The sequence below is a fragment of the Macaca fascicularis genome, chromosome 5 (assembly GCF_037993035.2).
Source record: "Macaca fascicularis isolate 582-1 chromosome 5, T2T-MFA8v1.1".
In the NCBI taxonomy this organism is placed as follows: domain Eukaryota; kingdom Metazoa; phylum Chordata; class Mammalia; order Primates; family Cercopithecidae; genus Macaca; species Macaca fascicularis.
This window is the reverse complement of record NC_088379.1, coordinates 35,626,417-35,645,331: the sequence shown is the minus strand read 5'-3', so window position 1 is coordinate 35,645,331 and position 18,915 is coordinate 35,626,417. Positions and strand designations below refer to the sequence as shown.

The following is an 18,915-nucleotide window of genomic DNA, read 5'->3' as shown; positions in this document are numbered from 1 at the left end:
CATGAACTCATAACTTAAGATGGAAAAAACTGGAGCTGTCTTGCTCAAGGAACGGCTGTCATCTCTGCTCTGACAATGAGCTAAGAGCTGATGTCACCATATGGATAGAACAGAAAAACACTAAACTGTTCAGAAGTGGCAAAGCATTCAAAATCAAGATGGCTGAAGAAGCCTGCTTCTGACTCCGGAGCTGAAAAAATTTAGGTAAAGAGAAAAACCACTATCCAAGGCTACAGAAGTTCTATTCCAAAGCTTAGTTTCAGCAAAAGGTACGACCTTCCCTCCTAACTGGCTCTTTTGAAAGATCTAGATTTGCCAAACATTTTAAAGGTACAAAGGAAATGACAGGCGATATGACATAGTGGTAAAGGTGGTGGACATAAGGAAAACAAGGATCTGGCTTGCCCAAGGAATAGAAGGAAGCTAGTAAAGCATAAAAGAAAAACGACCTTGTAGTCTGAGTCCTCATACGGTCTCTGCTCCTGTGCAGTTCTACAGGCTGAGCCAATCAATTAAACTCTCTTACTGAAGTCTCTAACTGATTGAGATCATGTCTACAAATGACAGGGCCTACATCAGTAATTCAACAAATGAACCCACATGCAGTGTGTAGGTCCTGATTGGATGCTGTTTGTGAACACATCAACTGCAAAAAGAAAAAAATATAGAGTCACTAGGAAAATAGGGTAGGGCTGGGCAGTAGCTTATATCGTGTAATAATTACTAATATTATTGGGTGTACCAGTAGTAATGTAGTCTTGTGTCTTTTTTAAAAGTTTTTACCCCTTAGAGAAACATTCTGAAGTATTTACACGTAAAATGATATTGTACCTGTGATTTGCTTTAAAATACTCCAACAAAACAAACCCACAAACCAGGGTACTATACAAAATAAGTGTGGCAGAAAATGATGGGAGGGGGGTCCATGTAGGTTCATTGTATATTTTCTCTGTTTTTGTGTGTATTTAAATATTTGTGCATGCTTACATGCATGCCCACGTGCACGCACCCACAGACACACACACATACACACAGTTGTTTTTTTTTAAATAAGTAAATTAAAAGATACCAGTACCAGCACTCGCCAATAATCTGTTGTTGTCTTCATGAACTTTCTTTTTTTTTTTTTTTTTTTTTTTTGAGGCGGAGTCTCGCTCTGTCGCCCAGGCTGGAGTGCAGTGGCGCGATCTCGGCTCACAGCAAGCTCCGCCTCCCGGGTTCCCGCCATTCTCCTGCCTCAGCCTCCCGAGTAGCTGGGACTACAGGCGCCGCCACCACGCCCGGCTAATTTTTTTGTATTTTTAGTGGAGACGGGGTTTCATTGTGTTAGCCAGGATGGTCTCGATCTCCTGACCTCGTGATCCGCCCGTCTCGGCCTCCCAAAGTGCTGGGATTACAGGCTTGAGCCACCGCGCCCGGCCCATGAACTTTCTTATAATTGCACAGTGTAGAACTTCCTGAAAACCTAGGCAGAAATGTTTGGCCTTCAACAGAAAAGGAAGTACCTCCACATAGAGAGGTCTGGAAATCAGCACAAATCCACAGAGAAGTAAGATTGCAGTGGAACAAAATAAGAACAGAGTTTAGAGCAAGCAGTGCTGACCAATAGTGGTCCCACTTGGAGGTAAATACAGAAATTAGATATGGAAAAAAATCAGGCTACTAGCCATCATGGAAGTAGTGTAGATCTGCGACTTTCTTTAGCTCAGATCTTTGCTTCAAACCCATGCACATTTTTTTATCCAGCCAGCTTTATATTTTGCTTCCTCATTATTTTTTCAGTTGCTTACTTCTTAGAAAATCACTCTTTTATAACATCAATCTCATATGGTTTTTTCAAGCAGAGGGAGAATTGATACATTTCTCAGTCCTCGATTGGACAAAAGAAGACAGCTTTAGGCCCCTGGTAACCAGATGGATGAATTCAAATAATTCCAAAGAATCTAAGGAGTGAAGACAGATAGAAGGAAGGGGCATCCAGGAATGTCTACAGATATAAAGTGGGCAAAGATCTAGATATTTCAGAAAATATAAATGGAATATATATATGGAAGCAGTGAAGAAAAATTATCAAAAGCAGTCTGGAATAGATAAACCTGATTTCTAAATGCATGTCTCTATTTTCATTTTTTACCTATTAATGGGCAAAGTAGGTGCACCGCATGAAGTTGCCATGAGGGTTAAATGACGTAATGCACATAAAGCACTTCAAACATGCAAGCACTCCATAATTCTAAATAACTGTTACAATGCATAAGATTTTGCTCAGTATTCCAAGTAATTTTGGCAAGAGCAGATGTCCTTGAGCCATAAATGCAGCTATGTGGAAGACGCTATCACTTCTTAAAGCAGTTCAACAAATCAAAGAAAGATATACAGCATTGCCAGAACTTGCATTAATATTAACCTCCTGTCTTTATTGTTCCACCTTTAGATTATAATCCCAACAGGTTTTGTCAATCCACTTTAATCCTGTCCCTATTTATTCCTGTGCCTATTTAACTCTTAGCATAATTCTTTCTAGGTTATTCTAGGAGATTTAAAAAAATCCTGGGCCAGGCACAGTGGCTGATGCCTGTGATCCCTGCACTTTGGGATGCCAAGGCGGGTGGATCACCTGAGGTCAGGAGTTCGAGACCAGTCTGATCAATATGGTGAAACCATGTCTCTACTAAAAATACAAAAATTACCTGGGCGACATGGCAGGCGCCTGTAATTCCAGCTACTTGGGAGGCTGAGACAGGAGAATCGCTTGAACCCAGTAGGCAGAGGTTGCAGTGAGCTGAGATCGTGCCACTGCACTCACTCCAGTCTGGGCGACAGAGTGAGACTCTGTCTGAAGAAGAAAAAAAAAAAAGGAAAGAAAATTCCTGATATTTTGTTTTGGTTTGGCTTTTCAGATCATAGCTAGAAATAGTTTTTCCAACAGAAAGAGTAATCTGAATGTTTCTGGGAAAGGCCTGGGCAGCCACACACCAAATGTCTCCCTCCCAGGTCTTGCCACAGTGTATGAAATCCTATTAGTCATTCCTTTAAAGTCATGAAAGGCTTCTGCTAGATGGAACTGCTAGCTGGAAAGAAAACAGGTAAGGCTTCTGTCAGCTATTAAAACTCCACCTTCAATTGCTTTTTCAATTTCCCCAGCATGTTTTCATTTATTCATTGAAGAGTTCAGCAAAACATTATTGAATGCATCCTCGGGGAAGGGATTACAAAATTGAATGAGCAGTGCTCTCAGTCCTGAGAAACTCAGTCTCAAAAGCAGACAGTAATATAATGTTAGGAGTGTTGCCATTGAAATCAGACAAACTTGGCTTCAAACAGTAGCTTTGCCATTTTCCCTTGGGAAAAACCTCTCTATGCTTCAGTTTCTTAAATGAAGAAACCTTTTTTTAAGGTTTTTCTGGGTTTTTTTTTCAATAAATAAGTTAACGTGTAAATGCTTTGTCAAGTTACAAGCAGGAAATAATTTAGTAGGTATTCGTTATTATTATCATTACCATGATTTTTATATAAATAAAAAATTATAATGGACAATAGCTTTACATATATATATAAAATTATATATATAATACATGTAATATATATTTTATATATATAATATATGTAATATATATTTTATATATGTTATATATATATTCAAAGTGCTCTAGTTACAGATACAGTGTATCTAGTTACAGATACAGATACAGTGCAGTGTCTAATACTGCCTGGAAAATTTAAAGTCTTCTTTTAAAGAGGGTATAATAGGGTTAAGTGTGGAGTCATTGCTGTCACAATGGCAACCTGCGGGAAGAGTCTTGGAAAGAAATGAGGCTTTAAGTAGAACTGGAGCAAAATACGTTAGTTGGGGAAATGTAATATAAAAAGGTTATGACGATGAGCTGTGGGAGTTTGTAATGGGCCCTATATGCCATGCTAACTGGCTTGGACTTTTGATCAATAGACATCCGGTGAGGAGTTTTGGAAGAGTGATAAAATCATATTTGTTTTAGAGAAAAACCAAACTGTCAATTGTGAGGAAGGCAGCCTAAAGCAGATAAGGGAACTGGTGACAGGCCTCCAAGGAAAATGTTGCTATCATCTATGTGTTAGGCAATATTAGAGGGACTGAAGATGAAATGCAAACAACACTTCCAAAGTAAAATCAACAAACACTGTATTATATCACAGGAGAGTAGCTCAAAACAGTGTACTGAGAGCAACCTTGGAAATCCCCTTCACGACTTCCTCTATCTGCCAATATTCTCCTGCCACCCAGTCCCACGCACATTCACTCTATTACCAAGACCTGTTGATCTCAAATTCTGAATCTCTCTCCAACTCTGTTCTTTTCTTGCTATCCTTACTGTCATGATCTTACATAGGCTCTCTCCCTCTCTTCTATGGACTATTTCATTAGCTCTTTATTTTACTATTGCTAAGCTCATCCATTTCTAGTTTATCCTTATAGGCTGTTGTAGTAAAGTTGCTGACAAAACTTGATCATATCACTCTCCTAGTTAAAATTTTCCAATGGCTTTCCAATGGCTTGAGCCATTACTCAAAAGATAAAAGATCAACTTAATTATAAACAAACCAGATACCTATGTCTCCATCCTTAATTATGGCCATACCAGTTTCAAGAATACCAGTAGATGAGAGATTTTGTTGTTTACTCAAAAACTGAGGGTCTTCGGTTTGCATGTGCTCTCTATGTCATGAAATCAATCACAGTTTTTTGGTGAATTTTGACAGAAAACTTGTTTACCACAATTACAGTATCATTTAGTTAACCTAAGTAAGGAATTAAAGGCCCTCCATAATCTTTCCCCAACTTATTTCCAACATGACGTTTCCAAATCTTCCCCTGAAGACACACAGTTGCATTCATCATCCTTTCTCAGAACACATCTTGTGCTTGACCACTTCAAAGTTTCTACTCATGCCATCTCTCTTGTGTGAAACTCCTTGCCCCTTTCTGTCTTCCTCTCCAGATCCTAAATATTCTCTGCAATCATTTTGCTCTCTGAAGCACCCTCTGATCACCTCAGTCCACAGAGATCACCCCCTTCTCTGAAATGCCCTAGCATTTAACATCTTACTATTCATTTGCAATTAACAATCAGTTCCTGTCTTTTGTTATTGCTGTATTGTTGTATTCAATTATTATTTATCTCTTGCTTTGTTTTATAACTTTTAAAGTGTTTATACTTTATTTCCTAAACTGGACTGTAATTTCCTTGAAAACTAGAACTTTGGCTTCTATTATTATTATTATTATTATTATTATTAGGCCTTACACAATATCTTGTAGGTATTAGGCACTTTGTGGTTGCTAATTAACATGTTGACTAATACAATACATATACAGAAGAAAAAATAAAAACAAAAACAGTTGAAGTTAATGAACTAAAATCTGTTTGAGTTAATAAGCATAACTTTTTACTTACTAAATGTTATAATTTTAAGAGAATAAATGCATACACATCAATGGCTGTTTAATTATTAAATTTATTTAAATAGGCAGGAATATGTGTGCTTCCTTTGTAAAAGAAATAGCGAAAGCTCTATGACAATATAGTGACCAATTCCTGTTTAGCTATACTGCCCTCCAAGCAGAGGAAACCTTATCTTTTAAAGTCAAGGGTTGAAGGAGGAAGAAGGAGGGAGGGGTTAAGAGGGATCAAAGAAGGAGAAAGGGGAGAAGGGAAGAAAAAAAGAAGGTGCAGAGGAAGAGATAAAGGGGAGGAGCGTGGAGGGGAAAGGAAAAAAAAATGGAAGGGGAACAATAGAAAGGGATGGGGGGAGAAGCGAAAGAATCTCTTCTCATTAAACTGGTGGTCAAAGTACTTTCCAAAAAAGAACACAGGATCCTGTTTCTGACTAAACCAGCTTTGTTCATGTTCCCCTCATGTTCCTCTTAGTGACATGGTCAAAACTGTGGCTTTGAAGGTCATTCTGGTTGCTTGTAGGAAAGTGGGACTGCAGACATGAGGATAACATGTAAGGGAGATGCATGGAGTGCCAGAGTTCTCCCTTCTCCATCCATCTTTCTCACTGGAAAGAGAGAAGATTTTGGAAACTTTCAGGGGTTAAAAAAATTCACATAATATTTCTACTTACCAAGATCCTAGTGGCTTTCTTCTATAATTGATAGGGGAAGGGACATGAAGCACCAAATATGGTATTGGCATTAACTCTAGTATAGAAAGTATGACACTAGGTTATGGAAAACTTAAGAAACACCTTGTGGCCACTATTCCCTCAAAAACCACAGCAAGAAAAAAACAAAACAAAACAAAACAAAATCCTGATTTTTCTTATAAGACTTTCTTCTAATGTGCTCTTTCAGTTTCCTTTTTAAAATGCCTAGCAATAACAGAATAAGTTTCATTTTATCCTTGAACCCTAATATAATTTTGTAAAATTACTGCAACTGAGAAGTCTGAGTAGAATTAAAATGCTTGTGGATGTAAATATTTTTAATGGTTCAGAATCATCTCATTTATCTAGTCAAAATTGCTTTGGTATTTCGTATTGTTGGAAAAAATAATATAGGAACAACATTACCCCTAGCAGAGCAGTGAGATGGTAACGAAATCCAGTGGTGAAAGTGGCGATTCCGACCAACTGATTCCTGCACTGCTATCTGCCTGCTTCCTGCCTTTGACACAGCAAGTTATTTAATGTGGTGAGAAAGAAAGTGTTGAAGCTGTATCATTATTTACTAGAAATCACATGTCAGGAGTTCAGTTTTAAAAAAACAATAATCCAGGAAGTTCAGGCTAAGCAAAACTTGGGTCAACAGGTCGCTTACGTAAATACGTGGGTTAGATTTTACTGGGAAACTCCAGCCTTGAATAGGTGACAGCAATCAGATCTGCAGCCCTTCTTTCCTTCAAAGCAAAACCTCCAAGTAGGAGGAAGGAGTCAAAAGCAGTCACAACCCAAGCTAGCACAAATAAGCAAACGGCCTGCAGTCACCTATCTGGTGTGACTTCAGAGGCACGCACACACGCACACACGCACAAAATATTCTCTCCACTCCCTTCCACCTAAAAAACCTTTGAGAGTTTTTTTGAAACTTGCCTTGTTTTTGCCAAAGTACAATTATGTACAGTGTGAACTGAATTTACTTGAACATATTGTGAAAGGAGAAAGGCTGAGGCACAACTTAAGAAAGATATAGGGGTGAATCATTATTCTTTTCAGCCACATATTTTCAAATATATTGTTTATGGGATCATTTTCAGAAGATTATATGCAATATGAAGTGTCACCAGGACGCTTCCTATCTTACAAACCTCATCATCTTTCTGTAGCCCTCACATGTGCGCTGACCATCACAGCCTTCCTTCGAGACCTTGACTTGAAACGCGTGCCCATCTCGGAGTCTTGGAACTTGCTGCATCTCCCACTTGGATGCTCTCCTGGCCACATAAGAAGGTTCTGGTCTCCTGTTGCTCCTCAGCCCAGTAGTTCCCTCCACAGTGAGGTCTTCCCAAACAATCCCACCTGCCATTTCACACCACGAATTCTGTGTCCATCTTCTAATGCTAATTTATTTTCTTCTTTGGCACTTCTAACTTTCCTCCTTACATTTTTGGTCCATAAAATGCAAGTTATATTGATATATACACATTCACTCATGTTTATCGAGCATCTCACTTACGCCTGACACCATTCTAGGTACTTGTGATTTGGCAGTGAACAAAAAATGTTCCCCATCTTCACAGAGCTTACTTTCTAGTTATGGAATAGAGGGTTTTTCTGCAAGAAATGTACAAATGAAGAAATACATGTAAAAATGGAGAAATGATTTAGAGGAAAAGAAATAAGGCAGATTAAAGAGGATTAGGAATGTCAGGCTGTAGGGGTAAGAGTAGATTGCAACATTAGAGTCAGGATAAACCACAGAGAGAAGGTGAAGTTTCAGCAAAGAAGTGAAGGACGTAAGGGTGACAGATATGCAGGTATCTGATGGAAGAACATTCCAGCAAGGGGAATCACTAGCACAAAGACCTAGAGCAGAAGCAGGTGTGGCATATTCCAAAAACTCAAGAAGGTCACTATGATTGAATAAGTGAGGAGGAGAGTAGAGCAGAGAAGGCCCTGGAGTCAGTGAGGGCCAAGTTCACACAGAGCCTTTATTCTGAAGGAAGCTGGGAGCCACTGAAGGGTTTGGAGCAGAGGCATGAGATGATTTGACTGATACTTTAAGGCAGTAGTCTCCAACTATTTTGGCACCAGGAACCAGTTTCATAGAAGACCATTTTTCCATGTTGCAGGGATGGTTTCGGGATGATTCAGGCAACTGACATTTATTGTGCACTTTATTTCTATTATTATTATATTTTAATATATAATCAGATAATTATATACCATAAAGTAGAATCAGTGGGAGTCTTGAGCTTGTTCTCCTACAACTAGAAGATCCCATCTGGGTTGATGCGAGACAATGACAGATCATCAGGCATTAGATTCTTGTAAGAAGCACACAACCTAGATCCCTTGCAGGTGCATTTCACAATAGGGTTTGCACTCCTACAAGAATCAAATGCCGCCACTGATCTGACAGGAAGCAGAGCTCAGGCAGTAGTGCAAGCAATGCAGAGTGGCTGTAAATACAGATGAAGCATTGCTCACTTGCCCACCATTCACCTCCTGGTTCCTAACCAGCCACGGACTGCTATCATTTCATGGCCCAGGGATTGGGGACCTCTGCTTTAAGGGATAACTCTGCCTCTTAGTTGAAAACAGGCTATAGGCCGGGCGCGGTGGCTCAAGCCTGTAATCCCAGCAATTTGGGAGGCCGAGACGGGCGAATCACGAGGTCAGGAGATCGAGACCATCCTGGCTAACACGGTGAAACCCCGTCTCTACTAAAAAATACAAAAAACTAGCCGGGCGTGGTGGCGGGCGCCTGTAGTCCCAGCTACTCCGGAGGCTGAGGCAGGAGAATGGCGTAAACCCGGGAGGCGGAGCTTGCAGTGAGCTGAGATCCAGCCAGTGCACTCCAGCCTGGGCGACAGAGCAAGACTCCATCTCAAAAAAAAAAAAAAAAAAAAAAAAAAGAAAACAGGCTATAAAGAAGAAAGGGAAGAATGAGACCCTACAAACCAGAACACCACTATACATTGAGGCTTTGGGATACACTGTTTGTTGAATTAATTAATATATGAATGAATGAACTACAGAGGCTGTAGAATAAGAGACACAGAGATCCTCACAAGTATGAAGTAAAAGTGATATGTCTTCTCATCTTTATGAATCAGATACAGTATATTTACATCACACTCTATAATTTTGTGTGTGGTTCTATGCCTATATACATATATGTAAATATTTGCTGTGGGTTCTCCGTGAAACACTTTTAATTTGTTTTATGCTACATGTATAAATACCCACACAGTGTCATGTTCATTAATGCCAAGCTGTTACTATATTAGGCTACTTCCATTTCCTGAAAAATAGCACATTCTAATACTGCTTAGTTGAGGTGAATTTTTTAAATTCTGAACTTTATGAAATAAGTCTCATCTTGCAAAAATAAATGTCATGGTTTCAATTCCCATTTAGTTACACTAGTTTGAACAGAAAAAAGTTCCCACAGCCACAGATTCTTTTTCAACCCGACAAACTTATTTCTGAAGACTTTGGGCACAAGAAAGGGCCCAGGGAGTGAATTTGGAAAGCCCTATACAAACCCATCTGGGATAAAAAGAAAGCACAGATGGCCTATTGGCAGTAGATTCATCTATGAAAGGCAGCAGACATTTAAATGTACTATTTTTAAACATGCCAATATAGTTTCAGGATTATCAATTTCAAGGCTGAGTAATTGTAAGGTTTGCAGAAATTATCTTGTTCATCTAGTTAGTCACAAATATTTATCAAGCATGTACTATCTCTCCGCACTGGCAACAGAGAGTTGAGTGGGACAGGGTCTGTGCCTGCGCAGTTTATTGAATGCATTCTCAATTTTGATAATGTCACCCTTGGGGAGAGAAAATTCGTCCCTGGGTGAGACACAAAAAGGCTTATTCTTTTAGATGTATAAAACACAGATAAATATGTAGTATATAAACAGACACACAATATATCTGTGGTAATAAAATTTCACAAGGAGGGGTGATTAGAAAAAAAAAATTTTAGGAAAAAGACTCCCTGAAAAACCATTACAGCAACAAGGGAAGGAAACAAGCAAGTGGTTGTCATGAAATATGGTAACTACAGTGATAAGGAGAGTACAAAACGCTGTAGGTCCATATACCAGGAACACTTAACCTGCTACAAAGGAGGAGTGAGGGAAGGCTTCCTTGGAGAGGTTGCACTTAAGCACCAATGTGAAAGAGGTTCAGTAAGAATTATTCAGGCACATAGGTAAGGAATGGTGTGTTAGAAGCAAAGCAGAGAAGAAGCTGATGCAAAAGTACTGGACAATCGTAAACACAGACTTTTACTGAGGAAAATCTACACAAACGCCTAAATTATCTATGTTGGCTAATTTGGCTTGACTAATTTGGCTACTTTTATAAAGTCAGGCAACAGAGAAAACACTGATAAGTGAAAGCTGAATTCCTGTCACATTTTGGGACTTCACATCTGTCCTCTCTGACATAAGGGCCCTTCTTTCCATGGTCTGCCGTCATCTCAGTAAGGCCCTTACCCCCTCTCGCCAGAGAATTCCAACCACCCCTGGCTTGTCTCCTTTTCATCCTCTCATGGAAGCACAGCAACATGGTGCTCGCTGGAAGTAATGTGCCGGCTGAGCTGCCTGGAGAGCAGCCCTTATGTACCCCTCTCCACTCCAGATCTTCATGTTGATCCACATCGATGCCTTAGTGTGCCAGTTAAGAGTTTGTAGAATCAAGCTCTAAACTATGGAACAGAGAGAATTTGAGTATTCCTTCAAGTCAATAGTTCTTAAACTTTTAGAATCTGGAGAGAAAACTATAGACCTCCCCTTATTCATCAAGTCATAGATATTTAGGGTGCCTGCTATGTGCCAGGCACTTTTCTAATCACAGAAGAAGGAACCTGGATAGAATAGACAGGATCCTTCATTCACAGAGTTTGCTTTTTAAAGAAGCAAAGAAAAATAGAAAATATATGAACAAATAAATCTAAAAAAATCAATGATGGGTGTTAGGAAGTAAATCGAGAAAGGGTGACAAGTTAAAAAAGCGACTTCAGATTGGGAGATAAGGGAATAAGAATAACAAGTGACATCTGAGCTGAGGCCTGAATGATAAAGAAGCAGTTATGGGACTATCTCAGGGAAAAGTGCCGCATGCATAGGTAACGGCCATATGGTGCAAAGTCTTACAGTGGAAATGAAAACGCACAGAAGCAAAACTGATAGTAGATGTACACCAGTTTGGCTATACTGTCATGAAAGTATCATTTTCAGTATCAATGGCTTAATCAATTCCTCTACTTATGCGTACTTACCAGGGACCCCGGGATCTCCTCAAAAACAGCAAGTAAAGTTAATGTCACCAGGAACCTACTGAGGGCTGCTTTCAAGTTCACTGGTTGGTATTCAGGTCATATCATTTGTTAAATATTTCTAATATTATCTCTATAGTAAAGCATAGCACAGACATCATACATCAAATGTGAACCTAGATGCCCTAAAATCCATCTTGTATCTTTGACTAGTAATCCTAGCTTTATGTGCTAACAAAGTGACAGCATCATAGCCATTCAACACACAGGAAGCAGATTTCTTGGGTCTGAATTTTAGCTCTGCCATTTACTTAGCCATGAGAACCTGGGCAAGTTGCCTAAAATGTCTGTGCATCAGTTTCCCACAAAGTAAGAACAATTATGTATCGTAGGACTTTTGTGAGGGTTTAGTGATACAATGCATGTAAAGTATTTGAAAGGCCTTTGGCATATTAGACATTATTACAATGGTTATTACACAGCTTGTGAATTCCTGCTAAGCTATGCTTACCACCCCAGTCAAATGCACTGTATTTTCTCCCCCTAACTTGCCTTTTTTCTTCATTTCCAGTGGCTGAATTTCCACCAACTTACAAAGTTCAGATAAAATGCCACAAATACCACAAACTTCTACTGGTTACAGATTGTGGAAAAGCCATTTCCCTTCTCTGAACAACTATTAATACCATCTAGTACCAACTGTTAGTACCACTGCTTATATCATCTAAATATAACTTCAATCAGTTACTATCTTACAACGTAATTTTGTGTATATGTTTTGTGTACTTGTTCACTGGATTATAAATTCATTTACAGAAGCACTATTCCATAGAAATATAATTTGAGATACATATATAATTTAAAATATTCTATTAATAGTAACTAAAATGTTTAAAAAAATAAAAGAGGAAGTTAATTTTTATATATTTTATATAACCTAGTATAACCAAAATATAAATTTATCATGCAGTCAATATAAACAAATTATTAATGAGATCATATATATATTACTGAGTCTTTGAAATGCGGTTATCTTAAACTCACTGCCCATCTCAGTTTAGACTAGCCATATTTCAAGTGCTCCATAGCCACATATGGGCAGTAGTGACCATTCAGAACAACACAGCTTTAGGGCATGTATTATCCTTTACAGCTCTGTATTTATCACAAAGCCTAGCGCAGCACATCCCCTATTTCAGAAGTTCAATATTAATATTTGCTAAATTACTTTAATGATTTATTTTAAATCAGAACAAAATCTAACCACATGGTAAACACATTTCTGCTAGTCATACACACAAAAAATATAAACATGGGAAAGTGATTTTAGCTTTCTTTAAAGAATAAGAAGTTTGTTTTTACCTCAAGATTAATGAAGTAAATTTTTCAGTTATATTTCTTATTAAAAATGTAGTTTAGATTCAACAAGTCCTGTTTCACTGAAAGAAATTGTAATATACAGCAAGAAAATGTATTTATTTGTGTGTTAGACATATTCAAAGAAATAATTTAATCCTACTTTCTGACATGAGTAAGAATTTTAGGCAAGTATAACTCATGAAACAAACACGCAGAATATGGTAAGTTTCAATGTAAATATTTTGAGGTCATTTTGCTCTTCACCATGACTTTTCCTTAAAATGATGTGCTCTGAAATGCATTTTTTTCATAAATGATTTTCCAGTGACTCAGAGGCAGTTACAGAAAATGAATGACATTATTTTCATAGTTAGCAACAACATACTGTGAGGACCAGACCAATCTGAAGCATTCTTGTTAGAAAGGCTGATACGAATAAAAGGAGAAATCCTAACACGTTTTCTGATACTCTAAAATTGGACCTACCTACTCCTTCTTTATTAACTCTATTCTTACCTTTTCTTTTAACTGTGTGTGTCTCTCTGCCTGCAAAACTGATTGTTACAGAATTTTAAATAAGTAACAAAATGTAATAATTAGAAAAGTAAAATAACTCACCTTTGGCAATTTCAATGGTAATTTGCAAATTGGCAACTGAGAATGGTTTTCATTAATTACGAGAGATTGATTCAAGTTGGGGACTATCTTTCCTTTAGGTACTTTATAAACGACAATGGTGCCTTTATAATGAGGGCAGCTATAGTTTCCAAATTCGTCCACTTCTTTGATTTGGAGTTCCAGCCTAGGTTTTCTTTGCAAGTGAAAAATAAGTGTGTAGTCTTTTCCATAATCTTTCCCATTACCTAAATAGAAGTAAAATGCATTTATTACCATTAAGATATCTCACTTTGGGAGGCCGAGGCGGGCGCATCACGAGGTCAGGAGATCAAGACCATCCTGGCTAACATGGTGAAACCCCGTCTCCATTAAAAATACAAAAAAATTAGCCGGGCATGGTGGCAGGCGCCTGTAGTCCCAGCTACTGAGGAGACTGAGGCAGGAGAAGGGCGTGAACCCAGGAGGCGGAGCTTGCAGTGAGCAGAGATCGCACCACTGTACTTCAGCCCAGGCTCCAGAAGGAGACTCCGTCTCAAAAAAAATAAATCAATTAATTTAAAAACAACAACAACAACAAAAAGATGTATCACTTTGTGTTACTTAATTTTTAAAAATCCAAATAATTATTTTACTTTAAAAATATGACTAAAACTTTTGTGTATCATTATCTTTTGTCAAAACATAACTGACAAAGGAACAATAGGCAGAGACCATGTGGATTGCTCAAAAGATTTCTCATCGGTTGTTGGGCCAGGTGCTCTCTGGCTGCTTCTAAACCAAATAATCTTTAGCTTTTGTTTCTCTATTTCATTTTGATATAACCAGAAACTACTAGAAATATTCAGCTTTTGCAACATTTAGAAAATTATTTTCACCCGTTGAGAATTATCTTTCTCCTTTCCCCTAACTATTCATATTGCGACCTCACAATAGACGTTCCAGAACTGCACTCTCCTATAACATGTGGCAATTTAAGTTTAAATGAAAATTAATGAACAGTAAATATAATTAAATTTAACTCCTCAGTCTACCTACATTTAAAAGTCTCAGTGACAGCATAAGCATAAAGGCTACCATAATGAATAGCACAGATGTAAAACATTTCCACAATTGTGAAAATGGACAGTGTTGATCTAGAACTTTTAGGTGTGATAGTTATTGAATTTGTGTTACTGAAATTTCTATGAAAACCTGACGGATTCTCCTAAAATGATAATATACCAATGTTTTATCAACTCCTTACTGAAAATTCTAAAGTTTTTGTGAACATAACATTTCACTCATTGGGGTTTTACCATGACAATCAGAATATTTTACCTTGCTATTTCAACAGCAGAATAAACACTACCATGTTTCCTAAGGCAATATATGTCTGCATCAAAATTTGTAAAACTTGTAGGAAGCTATAATGTAGCATTTAAGATAATATGCCTTGGATGTATCGATCTAGGTTCAAGTCCAGCCTCTCTGATTTGTGTATTCTGTAATATTTATCTGTTAATATTTGTCCATTGTTTTTCAGATCTCTGAGCTTTTTAGAGACTTCCCTTAGCTTCCTTACCCTTCCTTAGCTTCCCTTAGCTTCCCTTAGCTTCCTTACCCTTAAAACAGGAGAAATAAAGCTTAACTCCTAGGATTGTTTAGGAAATGAAATGAGAAAATATGGATAAAATAATTATCATCGGACCTGGCACACAGTAAGTGCTCAATAAATGACAGCAATGATACCAAATGATAAAAGGCAGGATTCTTGCACTATTTTGAATTTGCACACACAAAAAAAACAAAACCAAAATCAAAACCAAAAACAAAAAAAACTCAGTTTTTTTAAAGAAATGTCAAGATGAAGCTTTTTTTTTCTTTTTTTGAGACTGAGCCTCACTCTGTCACCCGGGCTGGAATGACACAGCTCCACAGTGGCACAATCTCAGCTCACTAAACCCTCCACCTCCCAAGTTCAAGTTATCCTCCCACCTCAGCCTCCCAAGCAGCTGGGACTATAGATGTGTGCCACCGTGCCTGGCTATTTTTTTTTTTTTTTTCATAGAGACAGGGTTTCACCATGATGCCCAGGCTGGTCTCGAACTCTCCTGAAGGCAAGCAATCCACCCTCCTCGGCCTCCCAAAGTGCTGGGATTACAGGCATGAACCACCACATCTGGCCAAGATTTAGCTTTCATGTCTACATGGAAACTTCCTTTGTCTACTGTAAGTCAACATACAGTTGACTGCCCAGAGTTTTCTCTCACGGAAAACGTTCCGTTTTGCCCAGGGAACAAAGACTTCAGTGAGAGATGTAGATGATACCAGGACCCTTCCCCCGGTCCTGACTGCTTGAGGTCATTTTGGTGATTTTTCTAAAGCTCAGTTAAATCTAGAAATAGAATAACTCCAGATTACAGAAGGTGTAGAAGTAGATCCCTTTGCAAAACTTTGTATTTGAGAGGCAACCTGGCTACTTAGAGAAAAACAAAAAACAAAAAACAAAAAAACAGATTCCTAGGAGACGAATGACTAGCCAGGGTTTGTCTTCTTAAGAGAGTCTCACTTTGGTTAAAAAATAAATAAACAAACAAATAAAAAATAAATATTTGGGGTAATTTAAATGTTATCTAAATAGTAAATTAGGTAAATTGGAGTTTCCAGCTCACTGGAGTGACACCTGGCTAACTTCTGCTTCTATACTACTAGAGTGCTATCAAGAAAAATTTTACTACTTTGGTCCCTGTGGAATACAAATTAGTAAATTTCCCCTTCTACCCCTTGAAAGACATTATACTCTCTGTTGGGTGCACAATTATTCATAAGAAATGATTTATACAGAGGATATAAGGATTGAGGGTGAGGCATAGCCACTCTGGTTCAACTGAGACCTAAAACATTTACCAATTTTTAAAACTAAAGATCTCTAGGGAAACTCTCTAAAGATCACATTTATATATGAAGTAGGGATGAAATTATTGAGGATTTACTAATAGTAAATAGCAAAATCTTCATGTTGTAAACAGAAACCATTCTGTAATTTTTTAAAGTTGGAGTTTCATCGTTGTTAAGGCATAATATTATATTTTAAAGACGTCTGGTCCCTGAACAAAAAAATAGATCCAAAAAAATAGAAGTTGCATGAAGAAATTGCAGTACTCTGTTTTTTTCTCCCTCACTGGCATATTTAAAGGAGAAATAAAAGAAAAACTCATTCATTCCATACCCAAAGTGTAAAATCAAGCACTAGTTGACCTTCTGAGAAGCTTTTTCTTCTTCTCAATATCTTACGTATATAGTCCCCTAGCAGTGTCTTGAGATAGTAGCTATTTAGTAAATACCTGTCATGTAAAAAGTTCGAGAATTTACTTATATTTTGTGGATTATCTGCTGTCCCTTATAGTAATATATTTTCTTCTCTATAATGGGCATTAAATATTTTTCATTGATGCCATAGAAAATACAAATGTAAGAATAAATGTTTTTGCTCAGAAAAGTCAGATAAAAAAATTGAAAGGGCTAGCAGTCCAGGAAACCAGAAAAACCCTATGAGAACCACTGGCTCAGTGTATTTCTATATTCTAACCCATTCTCCACCAGCTCTACCTCTAAGCCATGCCATCTTTTGCCTGGTTTACTGCAATTAAACAGTAGTCTCCCTGCTTCTCCTCTTGCTCTAAAGCCTATTCTCAATGCAGTTATAATCTAACTCAGATCACTTCTCTGTTGAAAAGCCTTCATGTTTCCCCAAGTCACTCAGCAGAAAAGGCCGTCTTTCCAATGCCTACAAGGCATGATCAGTTCTCACCTCATCTCCCACAACCTGTGCTCACTCCCTCTGATCCAGCCATCTCAAGCTCCCACTGTTCCCCACACACACAAGGCAGGTTTCCACCGAGTTCACTGGCACTGGCAATCCCTCTGCCTGGGATAAACTCCCCTGAGATAGGATTATGGCTTGCTTCCTCACCCTCTTAGAAACTTCTTTTTTTTAAATGTCACCTTCCCAGAATGGTCTTCCCTAAGATAAAACTGCAAGCCTGCTACATCCCTTAAGATCCCCCTATCCTTTCCCTTCTTTATTCTTCTATAATTCACTTTTCAGCCCAAATTAAGCTATGCATTTTATTTACTTATTTGCTTATTCTCTGTCTTTCTTCATTAGACTTTAATATACATAAGGTCAACAAATTTTTGTTTAGCAAATTAAAGAATGGTTATTATATAGGTGTACAGATACATGTAGAGATACATCCCATAGAATATCTAGGAAAATCACTGCCCTAGGCCAAAGGGCATTCAGGGCAACTTTAAAAGACAGACTTCACAGGGCATTACTAGATGTTATGGGTGATGCTATGTTGCCATTATATAAAATCATATTAAAATACTTTCTGGCACTTTCTGGATTTTGTGTGCAGTGGGGGCTTGGTTATCTTGCAATAATCCAAGTGCTAAACTGACAACTCTCACCTAGAGAATGAAAGCTTGCTGTAACTTGTGTCCAGAAGAATGCCAAAAACCATTATAAAAACCAAAGGACACACCTATCCATCTTCCTTCCTATTAGAGATAGAAATATAGTCCATGTCGTGTGACCTTCACTGAAAAGCCATTCATATTCTCTATAAGTGAATAGAGAGATTTTGGCATTTTCAAAGGGCAGTAATCCAAATTTATTAATTAAAGTTTTAAATACTTTTAATTGCACTTAATATTATAATGTTTTTTTCTAAACTTTAGTCTTCATTTCTTTCAACAAATACTGAGTTTCTTCTAACTGTCAGACTTTTTCCTGGGTGTGGGGACTGAATGCTGACCACCAACAGGACAGTGCCTCCACGGATGGGACTGTGGTAGGAGAAACTGGAATTGATCAAACAATTAAACGAATGAATAGAAAATTGCATGTGACAAAGGCCACAAAAGAAAAAAGGAGGATCTACAAAAGTATAATAGAACTATTAAAAAATAAAATAAGTTCTGACATAATCAGGAAGGACAGAGAAAGCTTCTCAGAACATGATCTTTAAGGTGAGACCTGAAGATACAGTAGGAGAGAACTGGGGATGAGGGTGGGGGTGGGGAGGGCGAGGAGAATCCTCCAGGCAGAGAATCTCTAGCTTTATCTCTTTGAGCTTCACAGAGACTATTCTAGGCCCTGATAAAAGGATGGATCAATTCTTTTACCAGGATGAGGTATCAATTGTTTACTGAGGATCTTGTCCCTCTTAGGCAGAGAAAAACCCAGTGAGGCTCCAGATCTGAGCCTGTCTCCCTAGGAAAAGCAAACCTAGGATTTGGGTATCCTGCCTGACTCATTTTCCTTGAATGAAGGCGAACTCTTCCCCATCCCTTATACGGAGGAATTGCTCAGGTGCCGGCTACCTTGGATGCTCTTGGTTTAGCAGGTGCTCCCCGGTCTCCACAGCAGGCAGTGGGATATTCAGTACCACTGCTTGTGAGTAGAACAGTAATGCGCTCCTGTTTAGGGTGGTTGGTAAACACAGCTGCTGTCCACAG

General features: G+C 38.2%; 1 protein-coding gene and 1 long non-coding RNA gene across 4 annotated transcripts in view; both read right to left on the bottom strand.

The window, feature by feature from the left end:
• The window catches only part of DTHD1 (death domain containing 1), a 71,204-nt gene that overhangs the window by 20,229 nt on the left and 32,060 nt on the right, over positions 1-18,915 (bottom strand). For all 3 annotated transcript variants that reach the window (XM_065544858.2, XM_065544856.2, XM_065544857.2), the window contains one exon: positions 13,411-13,655. In XM_065544858.2, coding sequence (XP_065400930.1) covers positions 13,411-13,655 — 245 coding nt within the window. The remainder of the gene's footprint in view (positions 1-13,410; positions 13,656-18,915) is intronic.
• LOC141410287 (uncharacterized) lies at positions 5,480-7,752 on the bottom strand. The gene is made up of 2 exons (XR_012434772.1): positions 7,287-7,752; positions 5,480-6,039 (listed from the first exon to the last, which is right to left on the bottom strand). It is a non-coding gene; the product is annotated as an uncharacterized lncRNA (long non-coding RNA).